Raw genomic sequence first — 23,014 nt, 5'->3', positions numbered from 1 at the left:
GAATTTGAATTCAGTTTTAAAAGTCTGGAAATAAAAATTTAGTATCAGTAAAAGTGACTGTGAAACTGTTGGATTGTTGTAAAAACCCAACTGGTTCACTAATGTTCTGTAGAGAAGAAAACTTACTGTCCTTACCCACTCCCGCCTATATAATGACTCCAGTCCCACACCAACATGGCTGACTCTTAACTGCATTCTGTAGCGGCCTTGCAATCCACTCAGTTGCATCAAACCACAACAAAGAATTCACTGTAACAGTTCAAGACACAGGCCTACTACCTTCTCAGGGCAACTAGGGATGGGCAATAAATGTTGTCAGTGACATCCACATTGTAAGGATTAATTTTAAAAATGGCTAAAGCAGTCAGTTAATGAACAGTAATTTCTGCAAGAAAATACAAAGGAATGAATCAGGACAACATTAGTATATCAGGATGAGGTATATATTAGTCTCTGGACCAGCCTACTCTAAAACTTCCACTCCAATGCTCTACAAAAGCTGCAGCAGCAAGCCAGTACTGCAGTAAATACAATAGAATAAATTAATTAATCTGATGCTGCTAGGAGGAAGTCACACTCAAAATGAGTGTGTGAATCAGAGATGGGGTACACAAATATACAAATTATTTTTTGAATTCTCTGACACACTTTTTGAGCTTGGGTTCCGACTGGGAGCATGGGTTTGATGAATTTACCCATATATCTGCTGGAATGCAAATTTTTAATAAGATGCAAGATAAAAATAATATACTGGAATCACATACACAATTTACATTACATTTCTTCACTGATCATATCAAAGCACCTTTCAGAGGACAAATTTGATGAAGCATCTTGCATAACTCTTTTGTAGGGTATTGTGCCCCACTAAACAAATGATCAAATTTTCTTTAAGGTAAATTTTCTGCTCACCAAGGTGAGGGCTCTTAGTCCTGGGAAATTAACACCTTTTCCCATATTCACCTTTAGGAGTTATATTGGGCTAAATTTTGTAAATTATCTATTCTTCACGGCCTCTCCAGGCATAATTACAACCCTGTGTTAATTTCTGATGTAGAATTACATTTAAGATGATGGATTTAGAATCCCCTAAAGTATTTTAGGACTTGGATTTCAATTCTACCTAGATTGATGTGAAAGGACAATCACATTACACACTGCAATACCAATTCTCCCTTCAAAAATGGAGCACAGTGTGATTGGGGAACAGAGTGCTTCATTTAACTGAGTGCTAAAGTCAGGAATTTGGTGCAAGTGGGAATTCGGTGCAGAGGGCAAAGAAAGTGCTGCTTTTTATTTATTTTGTTTTACTTCCAGTCGCTGGTGAGTGTTCTTCATTTGTCTCCAAGATAGGAGACTGTAACTTGCTATTACTTTACTAAATTCTGTTAATTAATCAAATAAATAGATAAGGTTACATCGACATGGCAGGGCAGGCGGTGTGCAGTAACTGTAACATGTGGGAGTTTGTGAAAGCACTGCATTCATGGACAACCAAATCTGTATCTGCAGCTTGAACAACTTTGGCTCAGAATTGCTGAGCTGGAGTCAGAGCTGGAGACATTGTCGGGCATCAGGGTGGAGGTGAGTGACCTAGACACTTTGTTCCAGAAGCCAGTCACACCCCTTTGGTTAAGCAGAACTTTACAGTTGGTCAATGGTCAGGGACAGGAGGTTGTGACTGTGTCAGGCAGGTATGGGGATCCTGCATGCAGTGATGGAGTTTGGCCCTTGACTTTGACCGACGGGTACGAGATACTTGTTACCTGTGTGGATGAGAACAAGGACTGCAGGGTGGATGGGCAAACTGACTGTATCACCATGATGCAGGATGCCATTCAAGTGGGGGGAGTGAAAAGGAATGTGGTGTGATAGGGGACAGTACAGTCAGGGGGGATAGATACTGTTCTCTGCAGCCACGGCTGGCAGTTCCGAAGGTTGTGTTGCCTGCCCAGTGCCGGATTAAAGACATCTCTTTGCGGCTAGTGACGGACTTGGAGTGGGAGAGGGAGGATCCAGTTTTCATGGTCCATGTAGGAATCAACGACATAGACAGAACTAGGAATGATGTTCTGCTGCTGAGAGAATTTGAGGAGTTTGGGTACAAATTAAAACAGAAGGGGGTTTCAATTCATAGGGCACTGGCAACAGTACTGGGGTAAGAGGGAGCTGTTCCATTGGGATAGGCTCCACTTAAACTGAGCTTGTATCAGTGCTCTGGTGAATTGTTTAACTAGGGCTGTGGATCAGACTTTAAACTAAAAGGGTGGGGGGGTGGGTGGGGAAGGGCTCAGGTGAAGGGAGATTTAGAAATCTAAAGACAAACATCGAGGCAATACAGAAGTTTTGTGACTTGAGTAAAGACAAGCAGAGTGGGACAGAAAGGGACTGAGTTTAACGGTATTGTGAATAAGGTCCATGTAAAGAATTCTTTTGGGCCTCCTTATCTCGAGAGACAATGGATACGCGCCTGGAGGTGGTCAGTGGTTTGTGAAGCAGCGCCTGGAGTGGCTATAAAGGCCAATTCTGGAGTGACAGGCTCTTCCACAGGTGCTGCAGAGAAATTTGTTTGTTGGGGCTGTTGCACAGTTGGCTCTCCCCTTGCGCCTCTGTCTTTTTTCCTGCCAACTACTAAGTCTCTTCGACTCGCCACAATTTAGCCCTGTCTTTATGGCTGCCCGCCAGCTCTGGCGAATGCTGGCAACTGACTCCCACGACTTGTGATCAATGTCACACGATTTCATGTCGCGTTTGCAGACGTCTTTATAACGGAGACATGGACGGCCGGTGGGTCTGATACCAGTGGCGAGCTCGCTGTACAATGTGTCTTTGGGGATCCTGCAAAGAATAGTGGTTAAAAAAAGGCTCTTTATCTGAATGTGTGAAGCATTTGCAATAAGACAGATGAACTAGTGGTACAAATAGAGATAAATAGTTTAGATTTAATTGCCATTATAGAGACACGGTTGCGAGATGACCGAGGTTGAGAAATAAATATTGCAGGTGCACAACATTTCAAAAAGACAGAATGGAAAAGGAACAGTAATCCTGATAGTAAAGGATGACATAAGGGCAATAGTGAGAAAGGATCTTGGCTCAGATCAGGCTCTTGATCAGGAAGTAGAATCAGTACGAGTGCAGATTAAGAATAAAAAAGATCAGAGAAAGCTGGTGGGAGTAGTTTATAGGCCCCCTAAAAGTAGTTATACTGCTGGACAGAGCATTAAGCAAGAAATAATTGGAGCTTGTAGCGAAGGCAATGTAATAATTGTGGGGGAATTTAATCTTCAGATAGACTGGACAAATCAAATTGGCAAAGGTAGTCTGGAAGGTGAATTTGTAGAATGCTTTCGTGATAGTTTCCTGGAACAATACATTGTGGAACCAATTAGGGATAAAGTTATTTGAGATCTAGTATTGTGCAATGAGGAAGGTTTAATTAGTAATCTCATAGTAAAAGATGCTCTGGAAAAAGTGATCATAAGACAACTAAATTCTATATTAGTTTGAAAGCGATATACTCCTGTCCAAACAAAACTCTTAAACTTAACAAAGTCAATTACATAGGTATGAGGGGAGATTGGGTAAATAGACTAAATGGTATGGCAGTAAATAAACACGGTCAGAAACATTTAAAGAAACAATTCAAAACGTTCAACAAAAATACATTCCATTAAAAAACAAAAAAAACTCAGCAAGAAACATCTATCTGTGTCTTACTAGGGAAGTTAAGGATATTATTAGATTAAAAGAAGAGACTTATAATGTTGCAAAGAATAGTAGTTAGTAAGCCTGAGGATTGGGAGTGTTTTAGAAACCAGCAAAGGGTGACCAAAAAGTTGATTAAAAAGGGGAAAAAAATAGATTGAGAGAAAACTAACCAGGAATATAAAAACAGACTGTAAGTGCTTTTACAAGTATCTAAAAAAGCTTTTGTTGAAATCTGAAACAAAAACAAAAAATGCTGGAAATACTCAGTAGGTCAGGCAGCATCTGTGGAAAGTAAAGCAGTTTACATTTCAGATTAGTTCTACTGAAGCTACCTGACCTGCTGAGTATTTCCAGCATTTTCTGTTTTTGTTTCAGATTTCAACAAAAGCTTTTTTAGATACTTGTAAAAGCACTTACAGTCTGTTTTTATATTCCTGGTTAGTTTTCTCTCAATCTAGTTTTCCCCCCTTTTTAATCAACTTTTTGGTCACCCTTTGCTGGTTTCTAAAACACTCCCAATCCTCAGGCTTACTAACTACTATTCTTTGCAACATTATAAGTCTCTTCTCAGTAGGTCAGGCAGTATCTGTGGAAAGTAAAGCAGTTTACATTTCAGATTAGTTCTACTGAAGCTACCTGACCTGCTGAGTATTTCCAGCATTTTCTGTTTTTGTAACTAAAATAAACGTTGGTCCCTTAGAGACAGAGATAGGAGATATTATCATGGGGAACAAGGAAATGGCAGAGATGTTGAACAAATATTTTGTGTCAGCCTTCACAGTAGACAACACAAATTACATACCAGAAATAGAGTATAACCTAGGGGCTAATAAGACTGAGGAACTTAAGGTAATTAACATCAGCAGAGATGTATTAAGGGATTCAAAGCCAACAAATCCCCAGGATGCTAGGGTTCTAAAAGAGGTAGCTGCAGGGATAGTGGACGCACTGGTTCTGATTTTCCAAAATTTACTAGATTCAAACAGTCCCAGTGGATTAGAAGTAAACAAATGTAACACCGATCAGACAAATGATCAGACAGAGTCAACATAGTTTTTAAAAAAAGGAAATCACGTTTGATAAATTTATTAGAGTATTTTTGCAGATGTAACAAGTAGGGTAGATAAAGGGGAACCAATACATGTAGTATACTTGGAATTCCAAAAGAAATTTGATAAGGTGCCACACAAAAGGCTAATACGCAAGGTATGTGGATTTGGGAGTAATATATTAGCGTGGATAGAGGGTTGGTTAATGGACAGGAAGCAGACAGTCAGGATTAGCAGGGCATTTTCAAGTTGGCAAGCTGTAACTAGTAAAGTGCTGCAAGGATCAGTGCTGGGGCTTCAGCTGTTTACAATCTATATTGATAACTTAGATGAAGAGCCCGTGAGTAATGTATCTAAGTTTGCTGATGATAAAAAGCTAGGCGGGAACGTAAGCTTTGAGGAGGACACAGACAGGCTACAAAGAGATATAGACAAGTTAAGTGAATAGGCAACAAGGTGGCAGATGGAGTATAATGTGCAGAAGTGTGAGGTTATTGGCTTAGGTACTAACAACAGAAAGGCAGAATATTTTTTAAAAGGTGTGAAACTTGTAAATGTTGATGTTCAGAGACTTGGGTATACTCGTACAAGGACCACAGAAAGTTAGCATGCAGCTACAGCAAGCAATTAAGAAGGCAAATTGCATGTTGGCCTTTCTTGCAAGGGGATTGGAGTACAAGAATAAGGAAGTCTTGCAATAATTGTGCAGGGATTTGATGAGACCACACCTGGAGTACTGTACACATTTTAGGTCTCCAGAGATTGGTTCCTGGGATGGGAAGGTTGTCCTATGATGACAGGCTGAGTAAATTGGGCCTATACTCTCTGGAGTTTAGAAGAATGAAAGGTGATCTCATAGAAACATATCAAATTCTGAAGGGGCTTGACAGGGTAGACACTGAGAAGTTGTTTCCCCTGGCTCTAAAATATAGAATACAGGGGCACAGTCTCAGGATAACGGGTCGATCATTTAGGACTGAGATGAGGAGAAACTTCTGGGATGGCGGGACTGACGTCTGAGGAGGGATTGAGTCGGTTCGGATTATTTTCGCTGGAGTTCAGAAGAGTGAGGAGGGATCTCATAGAAACCTATAAAATTCTAACAGGACTTGACAGGGTAGATGCAGGAAGGATGTTCCTGATGGTGGGGGAGTCCAGAACCAGGGGGTCATTGTCTAAGGATACGGAGTAAACCTTTCAGGACTGAGATGAGGAGAAATTACTTCACCCAGAGAGTGGTGAGCCTGTGGAATTCGCTACCACAGAAAGCAGTTGAGGCCAAAACATTGTATGTTTTCAAGAAGGAGTTAGATATAGCTCTTGGGGCAAAAGGGATCAAAGGATATGGGGGGAAAGCAGGAACAGGTTACTGAGTTGGATGATTAGCCATGATCATAATGAATGGCGGAGCAGGCCCGAAGGGCCGAATGGCCTACTCCTGCTCCTATTTTCTATGTTTCTACACTCAAAGTGTTGTGGATCTTTGGAATTCTCTATCTCAGATGGTTGTAGATGCTCCGTCGTTGAGTATATTTAAGTCTGAGATAGATTTTTGGGCTCTCAGGGAATCAAGGGATATGAGGAGTGGGCGGGAAAGTGAAGTTGAGGCATTAAATCAGCCATGATCATATTGGATAGTGAAGCAGGCTTGACCCGCCTTATGGTCTACTCCTGCTCCTATTGCTTATGTTTTTAATTTACAGGCATTTTATGTACTCACTAATATTACTCCAAGACTCCAGAGGTCACAAGACTCGTCATAACCATTTTGTTTGAAAATCTCAGGAGCTGCATATTGTAAAGTGAAGCATGGAGTCTTCAATGGCTGGTTGTCAGAAGGCTTCACTCTTGCAAACCCAAAATCTACTATTTTGATTGTTGCACCATCATTCTGGCCAGCAAATAAAATATTCTGTTTATAAAAAAAAAAGTAAACATATTTTCTTGCATCAGGTAATCCTTTAAACATTTGACCACAATCTATGAAAATCAAATTGTTAATGTGAAGATTTATTAATTAAAGTTCTGAAGCATTTCTGGCATAGACTATGTACAATTGTTTAACTGTGTCAGTGCTGACCTTTAGTTTCCTTACAGTACATTCAAAATATAGTGAAAACTAGTCATACACATATCGTATGCATTTCATTATGACAAAACACCATATTTTAAAGTATTTAGCAATTGAATCATAATTTTTTTTAATTAGCTGGGATGTACTGTACAAAACTAAATAAAACTGTTGAACCCTTTTAAGAATTTTAAATATGGGAATTGGTTAATTATAGTGATAGTACGTTGGCCTCTCAATTCAGGTTCAACTAGATTTCTCTTGGTAGGCAATTTGGATGAGTGCTTAGCTGTGCTTACAGACATCAAGCACTATGTGAGTGCAGAAACTAGCAGAACTACTCTCAACTGATACAAAATGCACACTAATTATGTTACTTGCTCATCTAAAAATCTATTAGTGGTCAAAGAAAACGAACTTTTTAATTATTTGATGTCATGCTAATGTGATTATTAAAGTGTTGAGATGCACTATAAACATAGGGACATTGCACGTAATAGGCTGAATTTTATTAGTGCGCCGCAAATTGCGGCGGTGCGCTTTGAAGTTGGCAGCCTTCAGGCACGGAAGCACCGCTGCTGAGCCCCTGCGATATTTTGCGCGGGGACTCATTTAAATGGAGGGGGTGGAGTGGCCCAATGACGTAGAGGGGGCAGCTGCTCCGTCCCACAACGGCATTTGGTGCCACCATTTTCAAACAGCTTCAAGCCCTTAGCAAAGATTTGACTTTTTAATGTTATATCATTGTTGATTTTCGTTAAACAAATAATTAAAAGCAGGCGGCCCTTTCCCAACACCCCGCCAATGGTTTTACTAATGGCCTATATGTCGAAAAATTATTTTAGTCCCAACCCGAACTTTCCGCCCCAACCTCTTCACATTTGCCCTTCAACACCTTCACACCATCCCCACAGTCAATAAAAAAGTGTTTCCCTACTCCTCCCCGCCCTGATAATTTCACTCCTCCCCCCTCCCCACCAGTGTTTCGCCTCGGAACTCCGAAGGGAGTTCTGAAGGCACGCAAGTTGCCAGACGGCCTCCAGGACAGGTAAGTTGATTTGCATGTTTAATTAATTGTAAAAGTTAAATGAAGGCCCCGCCGGCAAGCGGTAGGGTGCCGCAGCGAGACCTCGCCACTATTGGTAAAATGCGGCGGGACCTTCTTGGCATCGGGGGTTGTGGCGGGCCATTCTGCAAATATTTTACAAGCCCCCACCATGACCACTGACGTCGAGAGGCTGGTAAAATTCAGCCCAATTGGCATTAACGTTCCGGTCCTGCAGGAGCAGGCTTGAAGGTGGGACTGGGAGGAAAGTCACAAAATTTGGCATCAGATGCAGTCCCAGCTCCAGGCGATCTACCTGGAGGCAGGCCATCACTGGCAGTGACTACCCACCTGGCAGCAGCGGGTGGCCAATCTGCACAACTGATGGTGCATTTGGCACAGTGGGCCAAACTTCCACTAAAGCTCCCTCCTGCTCGAGACTTGAACTTGCATCTTTCTCTAGTTTCTCTCCTATCTCCCCTCATGCCCTCTGCGAGCTCATCTTGTCCATGAGACCCACTTCATGCTCCCTTGACTCACCCAACCTCCCCTCCTGGTCCCCACATTAGTTGATATTGTAAACAGTTCTCTCTCTTCAGGTGTTGTCCCTCTCTCTTCAGGTGTTGTCCCTCTCTCCTTTAAATCTGCCGTCATCACCCCCTCCTCAAAAAAACAACCCTTGACCCCACCATCCATGGAAATTACCATCCTGTCTCCAACCTCCCTTTCCTCTCCAAAGTCCTTGAACATGCTAACACCTCCCAAATCCATGTCCATCTTTCCCAGAACTCCATATTTGAATCCCTTCAATCTGCTTTCCGCCCCTGCCATAATATCGAAATAGCTCTTACTAAAGTCACAAATGACATCCTACATGACTGTGACAAAGGTAAACGTTCCCTCCTTGCCCTTCCCACCCTCTTTGTAGCCTTTGACACGGGTGACCACACCATCCTTCTCCAATGCCTATCCACGAACATCCCACTGGGTGGGGCTGCTCTCATCTGGTTCCATTCTTATCTTATATCACTTGCAATGGCTTCTCTTCCTGCTCCCACATCAGTACTTCTGGCGTCCCCCAAGGATCTATCCTTGGCCTCCTCCTTTTACTCATCTACTATTGCCACTTGGGGGATTCATCCGAAAGCACAGTGTTAATTTTCACATGTACGTTGATAACACCCAGTTCTACCCACCATCACGCCTCTTGACTGCTCCGCTTTTGTTAAATCATCAGGCTACTTATGACATTTTGTACTGGGAGAGCAAAAATTTCCTCCAATTAAATATAGGGAAGACTGAAGCCATTGTTTTCAGTGCCTGCTCCAACTCATTTCCCCAGCTACCAACTCCATTCCTCTCCCTGGCAACTATCTGAAATTAAGCCAGTCTGTTCACAACCTCGATGTCATTCTTGACCCCGAGATGAGCTTCTGACCAGATATTCGCATCTTCACTAAGACCGCCTGTTTCCATCTTTGTAACGTCGCCCGACTTCACCCGTCTCAGTTCATCTGCTGCTGAAACCCTCATTCATGCGCTTCTTACCTCTCGACTTGACTAGTCCAACACGCTCCTGGCTGGTCATCCACATTCTACTCTCCGTAAACTGGACATCATCCAAAACTCTGCTGCCCATGTCTTAACATAGAAAATCCTGTTCATCTATCACCCCTGTGCTCGTTGATCTGGCTCCTGGCCAAGCAATGTCTTGATTTGAAAATTCTCAACCTTGTTTTCAAATCCCTCCATGGCCTCATGCCTCCCGATCTCTGTAATCTTTTCCAGTCCCACAACCCTTTGAGACATCTGCGTTCATATAATTCTGGCCTCTTGAGCATCCCTGATTTTAATAGTGCTCCAAGTGTAATCTAACCAAGGTTCTGGGTAACTTTAGCATAACTTTTCTGCTTTCGCATTTTATCACTTAGAAATGAACCCAGTGATTTGTTTGCATTTTTTATGGTCTTGCTAACCTGTGTGGCTACATTTAATGATTTTTGAATCTGTATCTTAGATCTCTTTGTTCCTCTACCCCATTTAGACTCTTATTTTCCAAGGAATATGTGGCCTTCCTAGTCCTCCTATCTTCTGTCCTATAAGATTCTATGATCTGTGCTCAACTAGAAGGGGAATGTGTTATTTGGGGTGTTCCAGAAACTGCTCATGCTGTGGAAAATTAACTTGTATTGAATGTTTTAATCATGAGTAAATTAACATTTATTTGATGGTGTAAGTTTTCCACCGATGTCACTATTGGGCTCATTGGGAAGTATATCCATTGGCAAATGTGAAATTCTGCACAGCTTTTACTTCTACATGTCATTTAGGAATCATTTAATTTCATAGATTAGTACCAGCTGATAAAAGTATTGGGTTGGTACTAGTTTCCAAAATTACAACGAGATAACAGGACTATTTGAAATAGTGTTCATGAATATACCTCTGGTTTTAAATCTCGATGCACAATTCCACAATCATGCATATAACGAACTGCAGATACAATCACGCTCATAATTCTGCTGGTTTCAGATTCACTAAAGTGCTTCCTTTTTTTAATGTGTTCCAGCAGTTCACCTCCTTTCAACAACTCCATAACCAAGTACGTATGCAACTGGGGAAAGAACAAAACTGAATCATTATTGAAGCAGAAATCGATAATGACATCATCACACGTATCAGACAAAGTTTTGGTTTTTAATTTTTACTGGTTTTATCACTGAGGTATAAGAATTTAAACTGGAATTTACAAATGCAGGAAGTTAAGAATCTGTACTAATTCATACAGGAAAATTTTTAATATTCAAATATTAATTGCATATAGTGGAATATGTAATAATCACAAATCAGTTGATGCAACAGTTGACCAATTCATATACCACCTGATGTACATGTTAACAGTATACTCGGCAACAATTTTGTGACCTTTACCTAACTTTAAAAAGTATAGCTTTGGGAATTTGTGGCTTGTAAACCAGATACTCCAGCTCAAACGGCTGCAAATTCCCAACCTCAAATAAGGCAATTTAAACAATAGATTTTATATGACAATGCATCTTTAAAACTGATCAAAAGATTATTATTGTCACCACAGCTGGGAGGATGCATGGTGGTTATCTTTGATAATATCAAAGTCAACTGTTTCTAGGGATTTGTTTCTGGCAGACCAGAAATTTGAAAGATAATATTGTTTTAAGACAGAAATTGTCAGAGGGAACAAATGCCAAACCCAAAAAGATACATAAAAAAAAATCAAATCAGATTAAGCTTGTAATGGTTAACAAATTAGTTAATTGTTACTCTTCGCACCGTTGAGGTTTTAGATTTACTTGCATCTGTCGCGTTTTTAATGTACCTGATCGTGGTAAACTTCATATAATTTAACAATGTTGGGATGGGCCCCCAAGAGCTTCAGTGCTGTCATCTCCCTCTGTGTACAGGCTTCCATTCTAAAAAAAAACATGAAATGTTCGAAGGATTCATATTTGACAACTGCATGGAAGACACATCATAAGAGAGTTTATTATTCAGAAATAGAAACAGTTCCAAGCATCCACTATCACCTTGTTCAAGTTACCAGTATTCACTTATGATCCTCAATATTGAATGTCAGGCCTTATAAGGAGTATCACAGCCAAGCTGGAGCCCAAGTTTGTCCTCACTGGATATCCACTACACATACAAACTTTCAGCAGGAGTGTCACTTGATAGCGAATAACAGCAAGTTTCCTATCTGATTTCTCCTCACTAACCCAGCCCTCTGAGACCATTTGGTAGATTGCACCCTCATCACTAGCCTGGATGAGAGTGGGTAATTCTGTGAAGATTAAATCTGGGATTGTCCTCACCTATTTTCTGTTTCTATAATGAGTCATCGGAGGAGCTTGGCCTGTCTATTTACATCAGTTGTTTGGAAAATTAAAATATAAAAATAAGCAATAAAATAATAAATTTTAATTAATTTTAAATCAATCTTAATTAGTTGCCTGATGAAATGATATTTTCAGTTTGATAAACCTATTAGTTATTACCGTCTACTGACGATTTTGACACAGTATTCCTCCCCAGTCCTTTTATGTCGGCACTTCCTACAAACAGAAAAACTTCCTTCACCAAGTGGCTTCTCTTCCATGTTCAATTCATAGTTCTGGTAAAAGAGGGAATCCTAGAGATACACAAATTAAAATTCAAGTTTGTCCATGTGGCAAAATAGCTACAAAATGAAAGTATGAACTACTTAAGTATGGTTAGTGCCCACTCCTAAAAGCATTCCATTTTACTGGTATAAATATATACTGTTTAAAAATTTGTTCATGGGATGTGGGCGTCGCTGGCTACAACAGCATTAATAGCTCATCCCTAATTGCCCTTCAGAAGGTGGTGGTGAGCTGCCTTCTTGAACTGCTGCAGTCCATGTGGGGTAGGTACACCCACAGTGCTGTTAGGAAGGGAGTTCCAGCATGTTGACCCAGCGACAGTGAAGGAACAGCGATATAGTTCCAAGTCAAGATGGTGTGTGGCTTGGAGAGGAACTTGCAGGTGGTGGTATTCCCATGCATCTGCTGCCCTTGTCCTTCTAGGTGGTAGAGGTCGCGGGTTTGGAAGATGCTGTCAAAGGAGCCTTGGTGCGTTGCTGCAGTGAATCGTGTAGATAGTACACACTATTGCTACTGTACGTCGGTGGTGGAGGGAGTAAATGTTTGTGGATGGGGTGCCAATCAAGCGGGCTGCTTTGTCCTGGATGGTGTCGAGCTTCTTGAGTGTTGTTGGAGCTGCACCCATCCAGGCAAGTGGAGAGTATTCCATCACACCCCTGACTGGTGCGTTGTAGATGGTGGACAGGCTTTGGGGAGTCGGGAGGTGAGTTACTCGCCACAGGATTCCTAGCCTCTGACCTGCTCTTGTAGCCCTGGTATTTATATAGCTAAAAGCAAAATACTGCGGATGCTGGAAATCTGAAACAAAAACAAGAAATGCTGGATTCACTCAGCAGGTCTGGCAGCATCTGTGGAAAGAGAAGCAGAGTTAACGTTTCGGGTCAGTGACCCTTCTTCGGAACAGGGTCACTGACCCGAAACGTTAACTCTGCTTCTCTTTCCACAGATGCTGCCAGACCTGCTGAGTGAATCCAGCATTTCTTGTTTTTATTTATATAGCTACTCCAGTTCAGTTTCTGGTCAATGGTAACCCCCAGAATGTTGATAGGGGGGAGGGATTCAGCAATCGCAATGCCATTGAATGTCAAGGGGAGATGGTTAGATTCTCTCTTTTTGAGACAGTCATTGTCTGGCGCAAATGTTACTTGCCACTAAAGCCTGGCTACCCGACCAGAACCCGACCAAACCCAACTACATGTATTGGGTTCGGGTCGGGTCTGTATTTGGCATCCAGCATTCGGGCTTGGGTCAGGTCGGGCTGGACTGTACGGTTTTGTTTTGTATTGTTTTTGTTTTAGTCTATGACCTTTTCTGTTTCAAAAATATGTTAGTTATTTTCAGGTCAGGTCGGGCATTTAAAAAAATTAAAGGACTCGGGCCCGGGTGGGTTCAGGTTGGCTGTTGTCGGGTTGGGCCCGCGTCGGGTTTTAATTTTATACCCGAGCCGGGCTTTACTTGCCACTTATCAGCCCAAGCCTGGATGTTGTCCAAGTCTTGCTGCATTTCTACACGGACTGCTTCAGTAACTGAGGAGTCACGAATGGTGAACATTGTGCAATCATCAGCAAACATCCCCACTTCCGACCTTATGATTGAAGGAAGGTGAGGCAGTTGAAGATGGTTGGGCCTCGGACATTACCCTTAGGAACTCCTGCAGCGATGTCCTGGAGCTGAGATGATTGACCTCCAACAACACAACCATCTTCCTTTGTGCTAGGTATGACTCCAACCAGTGGAGAGATTTCCCCCGATTCCCATTGACTCCAGTTTTGCTCCTTGATGCCATACTTGGTCAAATGCTTGATTTCAAGGGCAGTCACTCTCACCTCACCTCTTGACTTCAGCTCTTTTGTCTATGTTTGAATGAAGGCTGTCATATATACTGTAGGGCTTTTCAATATTTTAGCAATGATTTAATACCTTTTAACTCATTTGTTCACATATATAAATCTGTAATGATTACCAAAGGAATGTGCTGTTGTGCGAAATTAAATGGAATATCCTACAGAAATTGTAAGCACTCCAACCTTTGTCATAGCACTGCGTGCAACTGTACTGTTGTCTGGTCGTTCAATGGTCATCTGCAGATCATAGTTGCATGCACGATTCATTATGGCATTTCGATTAAAGAGTATAGAAGGTGCCACAAATGAGTAACCCTGTGGGCAAGAGGAGTAGCAGCAACATCAATATAATATTAACAAATTGGATTCTTTATTAGTTAATTCAGGCACCAAGCTCAATTCATAATCATTTTAGAACCCTTAACTTATACTTAATGTGCTATTTCCCATCCCCCTCAAATATAAATTCTTCAGTCTTTCCTCCCTAAGCTATGGAACATAACAGCAGTAACTGGTGAATGTGGCAACTTAATCCTAGGTCTCTGCTAATACAATCGAATCTGCCTAATGTTATTCTCGTCAGGCCAAACAAAATTATAGCATTACACGTACTATAACAATAGGAGAACATTTCTTACAAACACTTGCAAATACAGACCATTTTGAAGGCCGTTAAAATTTCAAGGATGCAAAAAAAGTATAAGCAATATTTTACTTTAATTTGGTTGTAATATTATTTAATAAAATCAGTTATTTTAGACTGTTTTATCTTCAAAACTGAATCACAAGTAATTATTTCTTCAAATTCAAGAAATCACTAGATGACCTTTGCACATATGTTACAGACAGAATTGAGGGAGAACTGAAACCCCAGTTCTTTTCCCTTTACTGTTCGTAATCAGTGTTTTTTGGACAAGGAAGATGTGTGTGTTTATTAAAACCCGAGTGTCTGGCCAATTTGAATAACCAGCAGCATGCTTTTCGTGGGTTTAAATAAAGAGGATTATTTTTATTCACACGTTCAACCCAAAAGTGTCTCACACACGCACACTCGAGAAAGAAAGTTTTAAGGATCGTGCACTTTTACAAATTGCAAACAAAGGAATAGTTCTTAAGTCATGTGATTTGGTTTGTCTTGGGGAAAATGCATGCGTTGCAGGCCCGCTGAAGAAGGCGTTTTCACTCCTAAAATGTAGCTAGGTGGATTCGATAGCTGGAGTCACGTACTGAAGCCGTTGCAGATTCTCTCGAAGAGGTGGATTTTCAGCAGGTCATGCTTGTAGTCTCATTACTAGGAGGTTGGTTTTCTGTACTGGTGGGCTTGAAAAGGAACAGGCTTGGAAACCTTAAGATATTACAGCCTCCAGTTCTTTTAAGGCATGATGGTACTGCCTTGTCTGCTTGCTGATTTTTCCTGCAGTCTGTATTTTAAAAGATTTTTTAAAAGGAGACCAACATGGCTGCCCCACCATTTGACTTCTCACAGTTCCTTTTCCAAATATGGTGGCGGGGGGGGGGGGGTGTCTAGGTTGATTAGTCCCATCTTGGTTTATTGTTGATTATTGTTTTAGGAGAAACCCGTTCAATTCAGGAATGTCTCCTGATGGTTTTAGGATGGGTGTTGATGACACCTCTTAGTCTGGAAGGTATCCCTTTGTCCTCTCGACACAAGTCAGTTTGTCAATACACAGATCAGGTCAGCTGACCTTTGGTGGCCATCTTTGCAGCCCATGTCCACTTTTAGTGTCCACTGTGGTTCATTTAAAACAAAAGGAAAATACAGTTCCAGAAGATTCTATGCTGGATACAGTCCATGTTAAAATTATGAATGGGACATGTCTTTACTGTGGCAGTCCTCTCAAAGGCAGTGCTCCCAAGTGTATTAGCACTAATCAAGCAAAGGCAGCTTTGGTGGATTGGACACGTCCGCAGGATGGAAGACAGTCACATACCCAAGGATCTTCCGTATGGTGAAGTAGCAAGGGTCAGATGAGCAGTGGGATGCCCAAAGCTCCGCTTCAAGGATGCTTGCAAGCGTGACATGAAGGCCCTAAATGTCGACTATCACACCTGGGAGTCACTAGCTGGCGAAAGAGGGAAATGGCCACACATCCTGTGGACTGGTGTGCACTACCATGACGACCAGTTGCTACAGCAGCTTGGCAACAGGCACCAACATGAAAAACAACAACTTACAGCGTCACTTGGCAGCTTCATATGCAGCACTTGTGGCAGAACTTGCCTCTCAAGGATTGGCCTTCACAGCCATCAACAAAGGTGCGCCAAGAGAAGACACCTCACCTAAATGGATTGTTTGCTGCATGTCCACCATCTTTCGTAGATGGAAGAATGCCAACCACTGGACATGACAACATAATATTAAATAAGTATTCTTCAGTATTCTCCCTCCACCTGACCCCAACCCCCCGATCTCTTACCCTCTGGATCTTTTCATTGAGAACTGCCGGTGTGACATCGGCTGTCTCCGATTTCGCTGCTCCCTTCACTCTAACCTGTCTCCCTCTGGATTTGCTGCACTCTGTTCTCTCAGGTCCAATCCTAACATTGTCATCAAACCTGCTGACAAGGGTGGTGCTGATTTTGTCCAGTGAACTGACTTCTACCTAGCAGAGGCCAACACTCCTACCTCCCCCTGGACCATGACCCCAGAACCAAACATCAAGCCATTGTTTCCAGGACTGTCACTGAGTTCATCTCCTCTGGAGATCTTCCCTCCACGGCCTCCAACCTCATGGTTCCCCAAACCCGAACAGCCTACTGCTTGCTACCTTCTTCCCAAGATCTACAACAGGACTCCCCTGGTAGACCTATTGTTTCAGCCTGCTTACGCCCCACTGAACTAATTTCTCCCTACCTTGATTCTATTTTTTCTCCCCTTGTCCAGTCTCTTCCCAACTACATCAGTGACTCTTCCAGCGCCCTCCATCACTTTAACAGTTTCCGATTTCCTGGTCCTAACCATCTCCTCATCACTATGGTCATCCAATCTCTCTACACCTCCATGTCTCACCAGGATGGTCTTAGGGTTCTCCGTTGCTTCCTTGAAAGGAGGCCCAACCAGTCTCCATTCAGCACCACCCTCCCCTGCCTGGCTGAACCAGTTCTCATTTTGAACAACTTTTCCTTTAACTCAACTCACTTCCTCCAAATCAAAGGTGTTGCTATGGGTACCCGCATGGGTTGTGGCTATGCCTGCCCTTTTTGAGGGATATGTGAAACATTCCTTGTTCCAGTCCTACTCAGAGCCCCCTTCCCTCACTTCTTTTCCCAGTACATTGATGACTGTATTGGTGCTGTTTCCTGCTTGCACCCTGAACTGGAAAACTTAATCAACTTTGCTTCTAATTTCCACAATTCTCTCACCTTAACATGGTCCATCGCTGACTCTTCCCTTCCCTTTCCTTCCTCGACTTCTCGGTCTCCATTTCTGGTGATTGGCTATCAACAAATATTCACGAATAGCCCACTGACTCCCACAGCTACATCCACTACACTTCCTCACACCCATAAAGACTCCATTGCATTCTCCCAGATTCTCCGTCACATCTGCTCTCATGATGCAATCTTCCATACCAGCGCTTTGGAATTGTCTTCCTTTTTCCTCAATGGAGGACCCCCCACCCCCACCATGTTTTACAGGGCTCGCGACCATGTTAACCACATTTCCTACACTTCTGCTCCTCCCCCTTCCCAAAACCAAGTTAGGGTTCCCCTCGTCCTCACCTACCACCCCACCAGCCCTGTATTCAACGGATCATCCTCCACCATATCCGCCACCTTCAGCGTGATGCCACTACCAAACACATCCTCCCCTCCCTCCCCTTGCTGCGTTCTGAAGGGACCGTTCCCTCCTTAACACCCTGGTCCACACTTCAATCACCCCCGACTCCCCCGACTCCCCCTCCCCTTCCCATGGCATGTTTCCATGCAAATGCAGGAGATGCAACATCTGCCCTTTTACCTCCTCTCTCCTCACCATCCAAGGCCCCAAACATTCCTTCCAAATGAAAGTGATTTATGTGCAAATCTTTCAATTTAGTATACTGTATTCGCTGCTCACAACGTAGTCTTCTTTACACTGGGGAGACCAAACGCAGATTGGGTGACCGCTTTGTGGAACACCTCCGTTCAGTCCACAAGCATGACCCCAACTTCCAATTGCCTGTCATTTTAATTCTGCACTTTGCTCTCACGCTGGTCTCTCTGTCCTTGACCTGTTGTAGTGTTCCAATGAAGCTCAACATAAGCCTGAGGAACAGTACCTCATTTTCTGATTAGACACTTTACAGTCTTCTGGACTGAACACAGAGTTCAACAATTTCAGACCGTAATCTCTGCTCCCATTTTGTTTCCTTTTCTTTGCACAGTCTTACTCATTTTTCCTCTTGTTTTTGTTTTGGACGGCAACTGTTCATCATTCTGCCATTCACATCTCCTCTAGACATGTCTTTTGTTTCTTTACTTGTCCCATTATCACTCCCTTTGGCCCTGCACCACCAACTCTTTTGTCTTTCAATCTGTCCTGTCTTCCATCCTATCACAGACCTTCCCTTTTGTTCTTTTCCCACCCTTCCTCATTTCACCTGCGTAAAACCTATTACATTTCTAACTTTTCCCAGTTCTGATGAAAGGTAATTGACCTGAAACATTAAAGCTGTTTCTCTGTCCACCAAAGCTGCCTGACCTGCTGAGTATTTCCAGCATTTTCTGTTTTTATAGCAAATAAGAGAGCACGCATCTTGAAACAGGCAACTGGAGCCAAAAGATCTATCCTCATTAATTTCATTATTTAATTCTGGCGGGGTCAGCTTATAGCTTCAATGGAATTCAGATGATCAGAGAGTCACAAACTGTGATGTAGTGAAACTGAGAACATCAGCAGAGATCAGTTGCTGAAGTTGCTCCCAAACTCTAATTCAGCTTCAATTTCTTCAAGCTCCCAATTCTCTTCTGTATTGACCACACTTACATGGTGAAAGCAGTTTACAACGTTACTCTGAGTCACAAAATGCTAACTTTTAACAATGAAATTCATGGTATCCAGCAAACTGATCAAGAATTTACTCTTGGCCAAGCATCCACAACTGAAGCTTAGAAGTGATATCCTTTGGAATATGGCCCAGGGTAACTTTCATTAGGTTAGAAAGTTCAGGATGTGCAGGGCTGTTAACCATAATGGCAAACACGCTTCTCTCCATAGCTTAAAATTTTCTGCACAGGGATTGAATGTACTCCTCAAAAATTGTAGACGCTATCCAAGATTGCTTAATGAAATAGTAAATAATGCTTCCAGGGAAGCGCAGAACACCTTTGAAACATCTTGGCCACTCACATTTATATGACAAAGCTGTTCAGATCTGGGCAAACAGGCGCTCAGAAGAGGAGTCACATGCACCTTGCTCCATTTCCCACCAACAAGCTTTCTGTCACAGAATTTGAGAAGCTCCCAGCAGAAGCTTCACTGAGGTTGAACATCACATCCAGCACATAAAGTTATGCAGACAAATCTGATGAAAGTCAACCCTGTTGTCATTTCCGGGATCTCGTCATTGGCAATTCCAACAGTTTTATGAGGAATGGCAAGGTATTTTTTTTCCATCTCTTGATCCATCCCAAATTAATTTTAGAGAGATAGTTAAACCGGATTGCTTCTGCAATTTTTTAATGGATTTTCCTAATAACATTTGTTCTGAAATTCTGGGGAGGTTGCATGATGCCTTGAAACTTCTTGATCAGTTCTGAAATCTCTGCTTCTGACCCATTTCAAGACAGAATCCCATGGTATGTAAATTTTGCTGACAGTTGTCTGAGGGATACCATGTTATTTAGTCTTTTGTGGCTAAATTGGACAGCCCCCCAAAACAGGCACAGAGCTTTCAATGCTCAATTATTCTGCACCGACTCAATGCGGGCAGCATGCCAACTTAGTGCTGCCTGTTCACTACAATGATTGTAACATGCTGTCAACGCTAATCACGCTGTTGAATGGCTGCATGGCTCAGCAGGGGGCCCAAAATCATGAGAGGCTAGCACAAGTTAAAGCTAGCCTGCACTACTTAAAGGGGAAGTGCATTGTGCCGGAGCAGGTGCTGAAAGTCCTTGTACAAGACACACTGATGTGAAAAACTGAATAATGGCACCACATGGGAGAGAGTATGCTCCAAGGTCCTCGGATGTTGCACTGGAGACTTTGGTGGAAGAGGCACAAAGAAGGCGAGAAGTATTGTATCCACAGGGCCAAGGAGGCCCTCCAGACAAACGATCAGAAGACAGTGGGACCATTTAGCCACGGGGTCAATACCATGAGTCAAGCCCCGAGGACATGGATGCAGTGCTACAAAAGTTCAATAACCTCACAAGAGTGGTCAAAGTCAGTGAATTCATTTTCAAATGTGTATCCCACCAAATGCACCACAAGCCTCAGACACCGCTCAATGTAACACACCCTCATCACTCAACTATGAACAATCTTGATCAATCAGGACTTTGCTTAACATTCATAGCCGCAACTCACTCTCACTTAGCACTGCTGCAAGCCTCACATCCACATCTCGCAGCTTGCACATGCTGTCGGCGATTCAACCATAAAAGCTACATCATCCAAACAGATTGTGCCACACTCACTGACACACTTCCCTCTCTCTTGCAGGACAAGGAGGCGCACAACCGGAGGCAGCAGGAGCTAATCAAAGGGAGACAGACATGCCTGTATGTCCTCACCCCCCCTGTAGGAAAGGGTGCTCACCATCATTGGAGTGACCATTGCTGAGACCATGGCCAGTGGCAGGGCTGAAACCACAGAAGGCATTGATATCTTCATACCTTCTCACATCCCAGTTCTTCCTCATCCCAAAATTTATTTTCATTTACAAGTGGCAGATGGCATAAGCATGAACCTCATGCTTCTCCACCCTCCTCTCACCACAATCTCATCCGTGTGTCTTTTTCCTTTCAGATACCAAAGAACTGCCAACTGGCCAGACAGTGGTGGGAGAGCATCAGGTGGAAGAGCAACAAGTCACTGATGAAGAAACACCATTACTTGATTTAACACTCAAAGCTACCAGTTCAGATCGTGATACTGTACATTATTTAGTACACAGGTTCTCAACTGGGAAGCTGTGGTCTCCTTTTACAGGGGTCCGTGGGTTGGTCTGTCAACAGTCTCCCGTGAGTTAGTTGTCTCATCAGCAGTCTCCCCTGTATATTGAGTGGAATAGTCTGAGCTATAAAAAAAAGACTGTGCATTGTCACAGACTTGTATCTTATTTCTCCTCAGATTAAAACAGTGTGTGCCTTTAAGACTCTGTTAAAAACAGTGCACCTTTAAGGGTGAGAAAGATCTTAAATTTCTAAGGCAGTGTGCCAGCAGCTGCACTTGTTACCCTAGGTGACAGCAAGTGAGAGAGGTCACATGGTTCAATGTTTCAATACGGCAAAAAAACAGTCTGAACCAGTTAGTTTTGAGAGTCTCTCCAATGAGGCGTGCTACTGAAGAGAAGAAAGCAGTCATTTTTCTCTCAGCAAAAATTCTACAGGGAGCTATGGGCCAAGTTAATTGCCTGAAGAAAAAAATCCTTTTTTTGAACAGTTTGTATTGCTGAAGGAACTGTTGATGCCTACTACAGCTGAAGAGTTTGAATGCCTATTAGGAACAGACTACTGTATCAAATCCACGTGAAGACTTCGAGTGGCCTTTGGCTATTTCCACATTAGAATACCTCATTCATCAGGAATGTAACCCACAAAAACTTATTTATTTATTCTTAAGAAGCAGCTAATTTTTTAAAAAACCACTTTTAAAACAGGTTACCTACTGTTATTTTTGAATATATGTGTGTAAATGGGGGAGTTAGATTAAAATAAGATATAAAGTCTTTAGACATAGGTTTATCTTAATAGTGTTTAAGATTTAGTTTTTAATAAATAGTTAATTTGTTGTTGTCTAAAGATACTGGTTTGGTCTGTTTTATTCCAAGGTTACTAGACTGTTTGATTTGGCTGTTTTCTGGTTGGGTGGAAAGCTTTAAATAATATGCTGCGACCTGTGGAGTGATGGGTGGTCCTAAAAGCATGCACAAGTCCTTACAGTTGGGCACTATTTGCACAATGGTTGGATATGTTCCTTTGTTTATTATGGGGCTGAATTTTCTGAGCGCGCCACAAATCACGGCAGCGCGCTCTGATCTCGGCGGTCTGCCGTAGCGGATCCGCTGTCGTAAAGCCCCCGCGATATTTTGCGTGGGGGCTCATTTAAATGGAGTGGGTGGAACGACCGCCGCCAATGCCGTAGAGGGGGTGGCTGCTCCATTCCCGGCAATGGCGCCAGCACCATTGCACAGGCATCGGCGCTATTTTTAAAGTGCTTCAAGCCCTTTTGTTGTTGTCTAAAGATATCTGGTTGGGTCTGTTTTATTCCAGGGTTACTAGAGTGTTTGATTTGGCTCGTTTCCGGTTGCTCCCACCCCTAACTCACCACCCCCCCATCCCTAACTTCGTCACCTTTGCCCTTCAACCACTTCCCACCATCCCCTCAGCCAATGCAATACATTTTCTCCGCTCACCCCCACCCCAAACTGAAAATTAAACTCCTCCCCCCCTCCCCACCAGTGCCTCGCCTCAGATTGCCAAACGGACTGCCGGCCACTGGCCAGAATATTGACGTGGAATAGCCGCCTGGTCCAGTTAAGTTAATTTACATTTATTACAATTAATTTGACTACATAATTGAAGGCTCCGCCGCCAATCGGCGGGGGGGGGGGGGGCTCCCGCACCAGTAAAATGCGGCGGGGATCGTGGCGGGCCTCTCCCAGAAAAATTTTCCAAACCTTCCTCTGAATCCTTTTCTTTCTTCGCATGCGTGTGAAAAGGGATTGAATTGTCCTAGTATAATTGCCCTGATTTAACTATTGTTTGAGATGTGGAGGAATCTGGTGTTTTGAGTTGGCATGGGAGCTCTTGTTTGCTTTGGGAGTGAGAGCTGGTGTTCTGGGGGGGGGGGTGGGGGGGGGGAGGGAGGCGACAGCTGGTGTTTTGGGGGGGGGGGAGGCGACAGCTGGTGTTTTGGGGGGGGGCACGACAGCTGGTGTTTTGGGATGGGGGGGGCGACAGCTGGT

At 42.9% G+C, this 23,014-nt stretch overlaps 1 protein-coding gene across 1 annotated transcript in view; it reads right to left on the bottom strand.

Moving 5' to 3' along the window:
- The window catches only part of LOC137376406 (ribosomal protein S6 kinase alpha-5-like), a 131,261-nt gene that overhangs the window by 12,009 nt on the left and 96,238 nt on the right, over positions 1 to 23,014 (bottom strand). Inside the window, 5 exon segments of the mRNA XM_068044915.1 lie at positions 6,481 to 6,672; positions 10,320 to 10,490; positions 11,232 to 11,325; positions 11,908 to 12,041; positions 14,061 to 14,192. Coding sequence (XP_067901016.1) covers positions 6,481 to 6,672; positions 10,320 to 10,490; positions 11,232 to 11,325; positions 11,908 to 12,041; positions 14,061 to 14,192 — 723 coding nt within the window.

This window comes from Heterodontus francisci, chromosome 13, assembly GCF_036365525.1.
Source record: "Heterodontus francisci isolate sHetFra1 chromosome 13, sHetFra1.hap1, whole genome shotgun sequence".
Classification (NCBI taxonomy): Eukaryota; Metazoa; Chordata; class Chondrichthyes; order Heterodontiformes; family Heterodontidae; genus Heterodontus; species Heterodontus francisci.
The sequence above is the reverse complement of the archived record's forward strand: the minus strand, read 5'-3'. Positions and strand labels throughout refer to the sequence as shown.